General features: G+C 50.7%; 1 protein-coding gene and 1 long non-coding RNA gene across 2 annotated transcripts in view; both read left to right on the top strand.

Moving 5' to 3' along the window:
• Window positions 1-2,398, top strand: part of LOC135324092 (butyrophilin subfamily 1 member A1-like) — a 48,628-nt gene extending 46,230 nt beyond the window's left edge. The window contains exon 12 of the mRNA XM_064499546.1: window positions 241-2,398. Coding sequence (XP_064355616.1) covers window positions 241-809 — 569 coding nt within the window. The 3' untranslated portion in view covers window positions 810-2,398. The remainder of the gene's footprint in view (window positions 1-240) is intronic.
• Window positions 2,399-4,787: 2,389 nt separating this feature from the next.
• Window positions 4,788-11,949, top strand: LOC135324109 (uncharacterized). The gene is made up of 5 exons (XR_010385462.1): window positions 4,788-5,024; window positions 9,210-9,236; window positions 10,240-10,347; window positions 11,094-11,114; window positions 11,929-11,949. It is a non-coding gene; the product is annotated as an uncharacterized LOC135324109 (long non-coding RNA).
• The last annotated feature ends 2,383 nt before the right edge of the window (window positions 11,950-14,332 follow it).

Genomic DNA, 14,332 nt, shown 5'->3' with positions numbered 1-14,332 from the left:
TTGCTGTGCATTTGACACACGCTGGCTGCTCTCTCAGCACAACATAGAGGAGAGCAAGGGACATGCGAGATCTGGGAGGGCAATGGTTGGAGGTATCCTGTAGCAGAGGCTAACTAGGGAAGATGGAAGAGGAAGGGGAGGGATGGCAAGGGGTCAGGAATATGGGGAGCCAGGGTAGAAAGTTTCAGAAAAGCAGCCCTCGTGGTTTTTGATACTGAAGGAATGACTTGGTCTTTGCAGTGGATGTGTGCCTGGATGCTGACACAGCTCATCCAAGGCTGGAGGTGTCTACAGATGGGGAGAGAGTGACAGACACTGGCACTGCCAGACATGTGCCCAGGACAGAGAAGAGATTTGATTCCCACACTTTCCTTTTGGCCAAGGAAGGATACACATCTGGGAAACACTATTGGGAAGTGGATGTTGGAAAGAGAAGAAACTGGGATGTGGGCATTGCCCGGGAGCCTGTGGCTCGCAAAGGGACACTGACTCTGTCTCCTAAGAATGGCTTCTGGGTCATAGGGTTAGCAGATGGGCGAGAGTATTGGGCCCGCACAGAGCCTTGGACCCGTTTGGCTGTGAGTGGGAAACCACAAAAGATTGGGATCTTCCTGGACACCACAGCCAAGCAGCTGTGCTTTTATAATGTCAGCAAGAAGACAGCTGTGTACACTTTCAGCCTTGGTGGAGATAGCAGCCAGGAAGGGAAGTTCTTTCCCTTCTTCTCAACAGGCTCCACTTCTGCAAAGCTCGACACAGAGCCACTGAAAATAGTCCAGGGCTTTGAGGAGGATCATGATGATGAGTAAATGGATTACCGATATGGAGATCCAGGAAGAGACTGCACTCCTATCAGACATCTATCCCCAGCTTTGTGCCCTCCAATCAAAGCGCTACAGCAAATTCCTACCAGACACTCCCATCACTGCTTGCTAATCCTTCAATGCTAGTCCTTTAATGCCAGTCAAGAAGGAGAAGCCTTCGAGTTCAGGCTGCTAGCCAATCACTGCAGTTTCCCTTCACTTCTTGTTTATAGGCCAATCACTGAAAACAGCAGATAACATCCGTGAGGTGTATTTGTCCAAAAAGACAGCCCTCCTATGGGACGGGAAGGCTTTGTGAGGAGCTTCCAACCACACTTCTCAACAACACCTCAGACTTGTATGCCTGGACCATCACATGTCACACCAGGTCCCTCCCCTGCCAGGTCAAAGAAGCAGGCACCTCCTAAAAGCAGCTTGACTCTCCGCTCATCAGTGCTGCAGAAACCCCCTTTGTTTTGGAAGGGTGTGAAAGCCATTTTCAGAGATTCTCAGAGAGTGAACAGCCTTCCCTTTGAGGTGAGAAAGGACTGACCTCACGCATCAAAATCAAGGTACGCGAGCTTTCCAGGTCCATTAGTGCTCTGCCCAGCTCTCCTGCCTTCCTGCCGTTTCTGGCTGCACGTGTTCAGTCACTTGTCTAATGCTCTCCCTTTTGATTCAGCACTCAGCACTGAACCTAGGCGCTGACTATACAAAGTGAACCACTTGATGGGCTGTGAGAGGGAAACCAAGCAAGACTGCAGGCCATTTGCACTCATCCTCAAGAACACTGTCATTTGGCAAAACCCATGCAAAGTCTCCCTCGCACAGTTCTCCAAATAGCCTCTGGCAGAAGGAGAATGTCTTTCCCTCCCTCTCTGTTGTGGGTGACTGCTGCCAGAACACCCGATCCCAAGGTGCTGGCAGTAGCACAATCAACAGAGGAGGCACCGGACACACAGTCAAGCTCCTGGCAGAAAAAGCTGGCAGAGTGAGATCCATTTCATCAATCTCTTATTTTAGAGTGAAAGGCAGCTGCAGCCCAACATGCTCTCCAGCAAGCTCTGGTTGGCAGGATGCAGCAACTGGCACAGACACATCAGACCAGCTACAAATCTCTGCTCTTCTGCCTGATTTTGCTAACGCTGATTGTCAAAAATCCAGCTGTAATGCTTGTGCCAAGTGCATTGCATGTAACTGGGATTATAAACAGCAATGGATGTGGGAATTTTGTTGCTGTTTTGTTCCTTTGACAACTTCTCAATGTCCTTTAATTCTTAAGCAAGTAAAGGACCGTAGCTCTCGTACAGGTGAGGAAGCCAAGCAGGGGCCAGCTCCTCTGATGCCCATGATCCAGAGTGCAGGATGCAGTGGAGCTGGGTTCCCAAACACTTACTGCATCCAGCGGAGGAAAACTTCATGGCGTGTATTTACAAGCCTTACAGAGACATCCGCAAGAGCTGATCAGCAGTCATTTGCTAGAGTCACCTCCCCAGGAGAGGGCCGAGGGGATGGTGAGGGATGGAAGACTTTCTCCTTGAAAACTCCATGACTGAATCAATAAAGGCAGATCATGAAGTGAACTTTAAAGCAAAGAGCAAATCGCAGTGTTAAGTCGTGTAACCTGCTGAATTTTAGGAGGTGGGGCACATTTGTTTTAATCCATTTCCCTTCCCTGGTTTCCCAGTACACGGGTCTGCAGGACATGGCAGCCTCCTCAGGGCACCTGGCAGCTTCCACGCCCTCCCTGGTAACACCCCGAAGGTCTTGGCAGCAGGGCTTCACCTTCTCTTCACCTTTCCGTTCAAAGTGGTAGTCAGGGTCCTGTCCAAGGTGTCCCGGAGGATGCAGGGCACAGGGTCAAGAACATCTTGGGGCCTTCTCTCTGCCCTGGCATGGAAGCCATCTGCCCCATACACACTGCTCTGAACGTGGTCCCTGCAGAGGGTGACCTGAAATGGTCTTCAGACTACATATCAATGGACTGTCTCAGGATGGGGGACATGAGGAAATAGAGAATTATACATTTCATACTTCCAAGCTGAACCCTCACCTGCCTGTTTAAGACTGAGGAGCAAGTTCAGAGTCTGAGTCAAATGGCCTTGATCCTGCCCTCCTTGTGGGGGACACGAGTAGGTGATGGGTAGGCACCTCTTTCCCCTCTCAACACCTCATAGTTCATCCCAGCTAGCTCAGACTCCCACCGAGGCCATGGATTGCCCTTTACAGGTGTAGACTGAGTTTTGTTGTCAGAAGGTCCAATGTCTTTTGGGGAATGGTGGGGTATCCTACCTGGCCTCCAGCCTTTTCTTCAGAAGGATCGGTGTCCTGCCATGCCTGCTAGTGCTCCATGGCTATGCCTAGGCATCCGGAGGCAGAATCTGTCTGAATGCCTGCAAACATCCAGACCTGGATAATGTGAATCCTACTGCAGAAGCCCAAGATGGGGTACACTCCTTTTAGAAACAGGAGTGGGCGCCACAGATCTCAGTCTCTTCTGGAAGCCTTTTAAACCTACAGTCAGCTTCTGAGGTGGCGTACATCAGACTCTCTCCTGTTTCACTGTTACCCTTCACTTATAGGCTGCTGTTCGGGACACATTCCTGGGGAAAGGACATATTGCTGGAATTCTCTTAAGTGCCTAATTAAACACTGTGCTTTCCCCCCTTTTCTTCACTCACTCTCGGACTCCTGGGCATTGCAGAGTCGAGCACTGCCTTCTCTAAATTGCCGTAGGGAGGGAAAATTAAGGTCCAAACTCAAGTACTGTGCAGGGCTCAGGAGAGAACGATTCACCTGCTTCTCATTGTTCACAAGTCACTACCCACAAACAAGTCGTAGGCACTGTCTGCTGGCACACTCTCATGCTGTACATATGCACATTTGCTCCCTCCATTTGGTTTCATTGCAAATTACTGCCCCTCCTTACAGAGAACAACACAGAAGAAAGGTGACATGTGGTCCTTTGGTTTAAGAAGAACTGCCTCCTCCTTAGATGCCTTGGCTTGTCTGAAAACATTTCTGGAGCAGGAACATGCAGAATCTAAAAGAGAGAGGCTCGTGTGCTGAGGAGCAGCTAGGAGCAGGGCCACACCATACAAACAGCAGTAACTAGAACCAAGTCTTTCTCCCCAGCCACAGTTCACTCTAGGCTGTGAGTGATGTGCCATGGCATAAGGGAGAAGCAGTTGACCATTCTCACAGTTGTCCATCTGAAAGAAGGAACGCTGCTAAAGCCTTGTAGCTATCTCTTCATTAGGAGTTAGGTATTTCATATACACCTATGACTTTACCTTGCTGAAGTGTTCTTTCTTTAATGAACGTGGTGAATCAAGGCATACTTGAGAGATGGCAAAAATCAGCTCACAGAGAACCAGGAAGTTTGGTATAACTTTCTCAGATTTCACAAGTTCTCTTTAAGTGGTTGTTTTACTAGTGGTCCCTTGACATCTGAACCTGCCCTCCCCTGCTGCTGGTTGAGTCCCAGCTGAGGGTGCCTCCTGCTTCCCCAAAGGTTGGGCACTGTGGCTCTGTAGCATGTTGAGCTACTATTCAGCTGGCTACAACTACCTTTATCTGTTTTCTAAATGAACTGTGCCTTAATGGCAGCTGTGAAGGAGAGGAGAAGGGAGATCTTATCTCCCTGTAATACCAGCCTGGCAAGCAGGACCTGTGAGGTATACGACTCCTATTTCCTTCCCAGAAAGAACACATGATTTCTGAACATTAGCTGTCTGTGGGGAGAGATTGTCTCTGTCATTAGAAACAGATAACCCTATATGGCTGTCCAACAAACAATTCCAGTCAGCATAACATGGCTTTGGTGTGGAACAAAATTGTCCTTCCCTGCACTGCCTGTCCTCCCTCCCCTGCTTGTCCTTTTGTCTTTGCCCCTCCCTGCCCCCAGCAACAACAAAGAAACTGATGGGGTGAAAAATTAACCATTATGACCAGGGGAGCAAAGATCTTTCTTACACCTATACTCCTTCCTCCTTCCTCTTTGCACCCCTCCATGACTCCTTGGGCTCCCTGAGAGGAGGGAACAGCAGCTTTGGGGAGCACTGCCCATGACACTCCTTCCCCTTCCTTCCTGGTTATGAATCAACGAATACAGCAAAGGCTGCAGCTGATCCCTACTTGCCCTCTGCTCTTTTCCTGTAGCAGCAAAGTGAAACGGAGCACCCTCAGCAAGATGCAGGTGGAGAGACAGTATCTACCAAGGTATGAGAGCTTCTCCTTACTACTCTTCTGCAGTTGCTTAATCCTTTTAGCTCTGTGATGTTGTGAAGGTTTCCTGCAGTTTTGTTTTGCATACCCGCACAAAGTTGCTTCTGAACCATGCGATCCCTGTGGCTGTGCACTAGTAATGGAAGTGCGCAGGTTGAGAAAGCAACCAAACAAAGTTTGCTTACTTTAAGCCATCTACTAGAATAGTAGAGAAATGGTGGGCCCATGTAATCCACTTGCTCTTGAGAGAATCCACACAAAATACAAGGTTTCAGCTTGGGAAAAGAGTTTATAAGGAAAAGGAAAAGAAGAGAAATAAATCAAACAGCTCCAGAATCTGCCAGCCAGCCATGTTTGCTATGGTTAGCACTGAAAGCATTCACAGTTCCTTCCACTGGGCTCTGAGATAGACTTTCCTACGATAAGTTAGTGGTAAATACTCCTTTGGGAAAAGCTTGAAGACTCTCCTCAAGGGTGTTCTTGGTTCCATTAGGCTGCTCTGCAAAGACCGGTAGAAATTCTGAACCCCCCTGGTTTCTGGTTTCAGCAGAAGGCAGAAATCCTGGCCCCTTCCACAGAGCTGCTAAACGGGACCCCAAGACAGAAGGCTGAAACCATTCTGAGGCTTTTGGCCAGGCACTTCTCTTTCAGCTTTCCTTTCTGCCAGCTGCAATGTGCCAGCACTCAGTGACCAGCAAGGCAGGAAGCTCAGTCAGGGCACCTGCTTCTTCCACCTCCAGTATGTGGGAAAGGCGGGTGTTGTGCTCAGCACTGCAAATCTCCCTCACAGCCCTTAGATGGTGCATGTGGCCACAGCAGACAGTCCCTTCCTGCCAGCTTTCATCAGGACATGTCCTGCCCCTTCACTGCACCAGTCCAACCCCCAGCACGATGCAGCTAGCACTAGGAACCTTCGGCAATCATGCAGCTGTGCCATGAGGTGGTTTAGGAGCTGATGTGACTGAGATGGAAGCGATCTTGGTTGGGTTAGCTGTTGGCTGGATGCAGCTGCCTGAAATGGCTGCCCACAAAGTCCTCTGGACACCTGTGATGGGGTAAAGGAGAGGGATGGAGTCAGGAGACCTACCTGCCCAGTCTGCTGTGCTGCTCTGCACCTGCACTCCAGGTCCCTCTCCTGGTTGCACCTGTGAAGACTTGGAAGGGCAGGGGCCAGCACCAAGCCATTACCCCCTTCTCAACAAAGAGGAAAAGAAGCCACAAACCAACCAAAGACATAGCAACAAGCAACCCTGTTCACACATATACCCGTTCAAGCCGCTTGCATTTTCCATATGAAAGAAAGGGGTTTTGCAATACCGCCTTGACCTATCCTCCATATTTTTGAATCCGCTGGTGTTTGACGTTCAGGAAGTCCTGGGGTTCCTCTGGGTGTGTAACCTGCTGAATTTTAGGAGGTGGGGCACATCTGTTTTAATCCATTTCCCTTCCCTGGTTTCCCAGTACACGGGTCTGCAGGACATGGCAGCCTCCTCAGGGCACCTGGCAGATTCCATGCCCTCCCTGAAGGTCTTGGCAGCAGGGCTTCACCCTCTCTTAACCTCCCCATTCAGAGTGGTAGTCAGGGTCCTGTCCAAGGTGTCCCAGAGGATGCAGGGCACAGGGTCAGGAATATCTTGGGGACCTCTGTCTGCCCTGGCATGGGAGCCATCTGCCTCATACACACTGCCCTGATGGTGACCCCTGCAGAGGAGAAGCACATCCCACAGAGCTGTCTACTGCCTTTCCCACCTCAGTCATGCTCTGTCTCTACAGAGGAGCACAGAGCATATGGCAGGATGCCCTGCCCACTACACCTCCTCTGCCCCCTAAACATGAGCAGGATGCCCTGGAGTTTACTTACTACCTGTCCCCACCTCTACCACCGGAAACCCCTGTCCCTCAGGCTTGCTCACGGGGGAGGTGAAATTGCAGTGTCAACCTTTGTCTTTTTTTAAAGGCAACATGATTCTTAAAAGGAAAAGAATGCCGCGTTGCACACATGACTTCCTTCAGTGCTGTACCTCATTCTTTCCCTCAGTCTACAAAAATTTTTTTTGCTCTACTGGAGATATTGTTAAGGAGGTATTGAAGGTGCAGATGCTGGAAAGGAATCTCTTGTTGCTCAGACCTCTGGAAGATCTAGGCTTTTAAGTGGTCTTCCCCTATCTTTCATCCTTTCTCTCCTACAGCCTTTATCTGCCCTGTGGAGGCAGGAACCCCACATGGAGTGGGAAGCAGAGAGGGGGCACATACATATGTCAGAGTTCCTGCTATCGGCAGGCTTGCTGCCTCCTCTTCTGGGTCCAGCTGGTTATTCCCTGTAGGCCTGGGAGGGAGAGACCCCTGGCTGTAGAAGAACACACCATCGCTTCCCCTTCCTTCCCCCAAAGAAGACAAAGTGAGGCAGGGTCGCACAAGCACACTACCTGCTCTCATGTTTCATCCTTCCATTTTCTCCCAACCAGGTTAAATTTCCTTTTACACCAGCAAACAACGTCCCTCTCATATGTTTCCTCACTGCTCACCCACCTGCCTGAGAGGCAGGCTGTGGAGGTTTACAACACCTGCTTTCACACCCAGCCTCAGCTCCCCTCATCTCTAGAATGGACTGAGGACTCTCTGGTCTTTGTGCAGGAAGCAGCCTGCCTGCAGTGTATTTCACAGCTGCTCATTAACTAGAAATTACTGTAAAACTGAAGAATATTTTATGCTCTGAAGGGATGAAGAAGGTTACCTAAATCTAAAGCTCACCATTGTTTTCTGAAGATCCAGCCTCCAGAAGTGAGTCTAAATGGCACTTATTTCAATTATTGTTCCTTGCATTTTTTTTTGCTTGGGAATAGCAAAACAAACAAACAAACGAACAAACAATACTGTAGCAGTGCCGCTTTCAGTGACAGTCCACCTGGAGCATAATGCGGACATGTCTATATATTACATTGGGTTTCTGTGTACACTTATTTTATCGAATTGAGGTATTTCTCATGGGGATTAAGCATTGTCCAGGTTCATTGACTGTAACTCTTATGAAGCATTTTCAGTAGGACTGCTAGTTAATTCTCCTCCACACACATCTTGTGCACTCTAGAGCTACCTCCTTCTTCCAGTTTCAAAATTGTTCTGCCGATACCAGAAGCCTCAATACATGAATGTCTCTCCACATACTGTAACATGTTTCTGCCATTGTAAAATGTCCTTTAGGAGTTAAGAATTTGCATTCCTACCTTTTTTCTTTTTTCATGTGTGATATTAGACACCTATGTTCAGATACATTGCCTTTGTCCATGCTAGTGCCTTTAGCTGAAAGGTCCTCTCGAATCTCCTCTGCGATAAATTCACTTTGTTAATATTGTCAGTCACAACACTGGGGACTTCAGAAGGCTTCTAAACTGTTTGAAATACATTTCCCTATGGTGTGCCTGAAGCTGACAGGCTAAAATCTGAAATTTCAAACTCTTCTTGTCAGTGGTGAGTGTGTAAACAGAAGAGGCAAAAAACCCAAAGAAGTTCAGCAACCAAAATCAAAGCACAGGTCCTGTGCCAATGATCCATTGGTCATGGGGTTCTTTAGCATTTGGGGGGAAATAAGGTTTATATGAGGGCAGTCTTTTCCTCTGCAGCACCATATATCTTCATGTGTGGCTGCGTGTCCCCTCATAGCTCTATGTGATCTTAAGTCACTGCAAGCCTTAAGCATTTCAAGCTATATCCTAACAAGAGTTCAGTGCAACTTAGGATCTAAGTCCACATTTACAGAACATGAGCAATCCTTCATGCAGCTCCTAAGGAAGCCTGTGGGCACTCAAACACTTTAGGCACATAATTTTTGCAATGTTAGAGCTCCCAGTTCACTCAAAGTTATGTCTCTGGATGCATGCAGAGCCAGAACTACAAGCTCCTCGGAATTTTAACGTTAAAAACAAAACCAAAAACAAACAAAGAAACAAACAAGCAAACAAACAAACCCAGCCATGTGTCTACATGAGCTGTTGGGGTGGGTAGGTTCATGTAGTGCTTTATAGGCTTCCAGCACTATAAATGCTGAAATGTTCACATTCAGCACAAAACGTTCTCAGTACCTCTGGCTCACTCTGTTTATCATGTAATGCCCTAATTCCAAGCAAGCAGATAGAAACACATGCATTCCTCCCATTCATATTTTCTCTTTTCTTTTTTCAGCCTGACCTAAGAGCATGGGTTTCAAACGTAAGTCTGTGACCATTTCACAAGGAGGGGGAAGAGGATGGGGAGGAAAAAGAAAAGGAGAGGTAACAGCCAGAAAAGCCACTGCAACGACAGAAAAAGGGATGAATCAGAACCCGTTCACCAGCTGAAAAGAAACAAATGCATTAGCATGATTTCACTGAAAACAAAGAGTGAATTCTAGCCTGGGTCCTTTCCTATGGGATGCCACAACAAGACTTGCAGAAGCATGCTGTCTGCTAAAATGCTTCTCTGCCTCTCTGGGTGCCTGCCTCTCTACCTTCCAAGTGTTGCTGTAAGACTGACGGGAGTAGTCACCTGGAAAGAAGAAGAGGACTGTATTGGTGCCTGGACCTGGGCAAAGGCTGAAGCGTGGCCTTGGCTTTGCATCTTCTGGCATCAGACCATTCCCGAGACATTCAGGCTTTATTAGTTCTGCTGCTAAGGGACACATGCGTTTGGCTAGCTGCCTATTTCACTTGTGCTGACTCTCCTTCATCTCCTTTTCTTTTTCCTTCTGCTCTCTTTGCATCAGTTTAACAATGGCTCTTTGCTTCTTCCCGTTATTTACTTGGGGGTCAGCTCTTCAGGTTCTTCTGCTTTTTCATGCCAGCAAACCGCCAGTGTTAGCTCACGTACAGAGGAATATGAGAGTGCCAGGGAAGATGGGAGAGACCAGCATGCAAAGCACCTCATCTCTCTGATGAAGTTGCAAAGTCACAGATATTACGTCCAGCAAGGGAACACTGTGTACAGTTCCTATCACTGTGGGTTAGATCGAAGGTCTGGCTACAGAATAGTACCTCAGGTGCTAAGGAAACCTTTTGCAGGACTTGTAGAACTTGCTGGAGGAAAATGGGAAAACAGGGAGCCTAAACACAACCAAGCATCAAAAGCGACAGACTGAGAAAAGCTTTTACCAAGGGATACAGAGGGGAAAATCTAAGTTTGCATCATTCAGTCAGAGACACAGTGACTCACACTTTTTTAACATGTTCTTTTTAAGCCTCTGGAGCTGGTCCTTTCCATGAATGGAAAAAAAATTGTGCCACGATTACTGGAGGAATTGCTGTTATTTCCTGTGTCATATCGTTTCTCTTTTGGAAACGTGCAGGTGAGGGTCTCTGCAATTAAAAGGCCTCATTTTCCCTTGCAAAGAAAATTGTTTTTCTCAAAGTGACTATTCACCAAGCCAAAGAAAAGAAAGATGCAGCCAAAAAAATATTTTGAAGCAAAGGGCTTCTACAAATGGCCCAGGGAGCTCTTGCCCTGAGGACCACTAGAACAAAAGCCATTCTTCAGCCTACCTAGCAGAGGCCTTAATCTGTGACTGGAGCCTGCCCACCAAGCTCAAATTAGAAAGAGGACCACGTGGGAAGGAGGAATTGAGGGAAAGAGGGAAAGGGCAATGGATGGAAGGAGAAGTGGAGGGAAACTGAAGAAGGGAGGAAAGGAGGGAGAAAAACTAATTTTCCTGTTGGTAAATAGAACGTTGAGTGAGGTCTCCTCTGTCTCAGGTACATATCCACTTCTCAAACAAGGCAAAATATAACTGCTGAGATGTCCTTGAGGTAGCTGCGCAGCTAAGGAAAGGCTCCTGGCATCACCCCGTTTTGCAGGCACACATGACATTGTGATAATCAAGGTCCTATAGAAAGGGAAGGTCATGACGTCCAAGGCTCTCCTTGGGCCCAAGGCTGAGAGGTTGGTCTTGGAGTGGCTGGGGCACAGAAGCCGGCTCAGAAAGAGAGCGCCATCCAGGGGAAGGCAGAAGTCACCAAGTCCCTGGGTCAGGGGTCGTGGCAGGCTGTGAGCGCAGTGCCCTGTCTTTGCTAAGTGCCTCTTCCCTTGCTTTTGCAGCTCAGGCGAAGGAGGAGAAAGGTAAGTGGTCTGTGCCACCTGGGACATGGCCCTTCTGGAGAGGTGCCGTGGCGAGAGGCAGCTGCTGGCGTCCCAAGCCCCGGGGCTTCTTGCGGCAGGCAAGGAGCCCACTGTTGTGAGCATTAGTGGAGCTGCTGCCCAGCGGAGGTCTTTGTCTGCAGCTGCAGCCTGCCCAGCAGGGTTGCGTGTGGAAAAAGAGCACGTGGGAGGGAGGCAGAGAGGGCCGGATGGCAGAAGCGAAAGGAAGTGTGAGGGAAGGCAGGAAGAAGTGTGAGGAGAGAAGGCAGCTTATCAATAAGCAGGGCAAGAAGGAGGGCAGGAAGCCCTCTTGGCTGACTGGAAAAGGAGGGAATGGTGGAAGTGTGTGAGGGCAGAAGGGCATTAGGAAGGCATTGCAGAAGGAAGGCTGGAGGGCAGGAAGGAAGGGTGAAATGAAGGAAGCAAGGCCTGCAAGAAGGCTTTGGATGGATTGGGGGAAGGGTGGAGCAGAGGCCAGAAGGGGTAAAGATGGGCGTGAGAGAAGGGAGAAAGGTGGTGTGGGGGGAGCATGAATTCTGGGGTGAGCAAAATTCAGCTTGCCTTAGGTCTCTTTGGCTCAGGCGGGTGTCCACAGCGGTGGCCTCAGTTTAGCTGTGTGACGCGAGGTGCCAAGTGGGTTTTCCAGGGCAGGGCTGGACATCAGCATGGCCTGGGCCTACTTGCCCCAGGCTACCGTCTTCTGCCCAGAAGCAGTGGTCTGCTAGGGTCCTGCCCGCAGTGCTTTTGCAATCCATCCAGCAGCAGTTTGTAATGGGGCCTTTGCTTTCCTTTGCAGGCCAACTGCAAGGCCAGCTAGGTGAGTGAGTGCGTGGTGGCGGGTGAGGGAGGCTGCTTGTTGCCAGAGGGGAAGGTGGGAATGGGGAGCGCGGTGTGTGTCTGGAGGCAGCCCTTGGCCCGGCTGGCCAGGCAGGAAGCCTGCTGCTTGCCTCCAAAGGTGTCCCTTGCCCTGCTGCCCTCTGCTGCCACGGCAGCCCTGGCAAGCTGGACTGAGCAGGCAGCAGGGCCTGGAAGCCAGAACAGCTGCCATTCTTCGGAAGGCTCTCTCTCCACAACACCAACACCTCTCTCTCTCCTTTCTGCTTCCCTTTGCCTTTTACAGACCGCCTGCTGGAAGAGCACAGTAAGCGCCCTTTCCCTTCTGCTACTTCTTGGGCAACCGTGAAGTGCTGAGACCTCCTTGGGGTACCTGCGCAGCTCAGGAAAGCCTCCTGGCCTCACCCCATTTTGCAGGCACACATGACGTTGTGATAATCAAGGGCCTGTAGAAAGGGAAGGTCATGACGTCAAAGGCTCTTCTTGGGCCCAAGGCTGCCAGGTTGGTCCTGCAATAGATGGGGCGCAGAAGACGGCCCAGGATGAGAGTTCCAAATGGAAGGCAGAAGTCACCAAGTGCCTGGGTGGGGAGCCGTGGTGGGGTGTGAGCGCAGTGCCCTGTCTTTGCTAAGTGCCTCTTCCCTTGCTCTTGTAGCTCAGGCAAAGGAGGAAAAGGGTAAGCGGTCTGTGCCACCTGGGACATAGCCCTTCTGGAGAGGTGCCGTGGTGAGAGGAGGCTGCTGGCATCGGAAGCACCAGGGCTTCTTGCAGCAGGCAAGGAGCCCTTAGTTGTGAGCATTAGTGGAGCTGCTGCCCGTGCAGAGGCTGCCCAGCAGAGGTCTTTGACTGGAGCTGCAACCTGCCTGGCAGGGTTGTGTGCGGAAAATGAGCACGTGGGCAGGAGGCAGAGAGGGCCGGATGGCAGAACCGAAAGGAGGTGTGAGGGAAGATGGGGACAAAAGGTGAGGAGAGGAGGCAGCTCATCGATAAGGAGGGCAAGAAGGAGGGCAGGAAGCCATCTGGCTGAGTGGAAGAGAAGGGAATGGTGGAAGCATGTGAGGGCAGAAGGTCATGAGGAAGGCATTGCAGAAGGAAGGCTGGAGGGCAGGAAGGAAGGGTGAAATGAAGGAAGCAAGGCCTGCCAAAGGGCTTTGGATGGATTGGGGGAAGGGTGGAGCAGAGGCCAGAAGGGGTAAAGATGGGCGTGAGAGAAGGGAGAAAGGTGGTGTGGGGGGAGCATGAATTCTGGGGTGAGCAAAATTCAGCTTGCGTGAGGTCTCTTTGGCTCAGGCGGGTGTCCACAGCAGTGGCCTCAGTTTAGCTGTGTGACGCCAGGTGCCGAGTGGGTTTTCCAGGGCAGGGCTGGACATCAGCACGGCCTGGGCCTACTTGCCCCAGGCTGCCATCTTCTGCCCAGAAGCAGTGGTCTGCTAGGGTCCTGCCCGCAGTGCTTTTGCAATCCATCCAGCAGCAGTTTGTAATGGGGCCTTTGCTTTCCTTTGCAGGCCAACTGCAAGGCCAGCTAGGTGAGTGCGTGCGTGGTGGCGGGTGAGGGAGGCTGCTTGTTGCCAGAGGGGAAGGTGGGAATGGGGAGCGCAGTGTGTGCCTGGAGGCAGCCCTTGGCCCGGCTGGCCAGGCAGGAAGCCTGCTGCTTGCCTCCAAAGGTGTCCCTTGCCCTGCCACCCTCCGCTGCCACGGCAGCCCTGGCAAGCTGGACTGAGCAGGCAGCAGGGCCTGGAAGCCAGAAGAGCTGCCATTCTTCGGAAGGCTCTCTCTCCACAGCACCAACACCTCTCCTTTCTGCTTCCCTTTGCCTTTTACAGACCGCCTGCTGGAAGAGCACAGTAAGCGCCCTTTCCCTTCTGCTACTTCTTGGGCAACCGTGAAGTGCTGAGACCTCCTTGGGGTACCTGCGCAGCTCAGGAAAGCCTCCTGGCCTCACCCCATTTTGCAGGCACACATGACGTTGTGATAATCAAGGGCCTGTAGAAAGGGAAGGTCATGACGTCAAAGGCTCTTCTTGGGCCCAAGGCTGCCAGGTTGGTCCTGCAATAGATGGGGCGCAGAAGACGGCCCAGGATGAGAGTTCCAAATGGAAGGCAGAAGTCACCAAGTGCCTGGGTGGGGAGCCGTGGTGGGGTGTGAGCGCAGTGCCCTGTCTTTGCTAAGTGCCTCTTCCCTTGCTCTTGTAGCTCAGGCAAAGGAGGAAAAGGGTAAGCGGTCTGTGCCACCTGGGACATAGCCCTTCTGGAGAGGTGCCGTGGCGAGAGGCAGCTGCTGGTGTCCCAAGCCCCGGGGCTTCTTGCAGCAGGCAAGGAGCCCATAGTTGTGAGCATTAGTGGAGCTGCTGTCCGTGTGGAGGCTGC

This window comes from Dromaius novaehollandiae, chromosome 31 (assembly GCF_036370855.1).
Source record: "Dromaius novaehollandiae isolate bDroNov1 chromosome 31, bDroNov1.hap1, whole genome shotgun sequence".
Lineage (NCBI taxonomy): Eukaryota > Metazoa > Chordata > Aves > Casuariiformes > Dromaiidae > Dromaius > Dromaius novaehollandiae.
The sequence above is the reverse complement of the archived record's forward strand: the minus strand, read 5'-3'. Positions and strand labels throughout refer to the sequence as shown.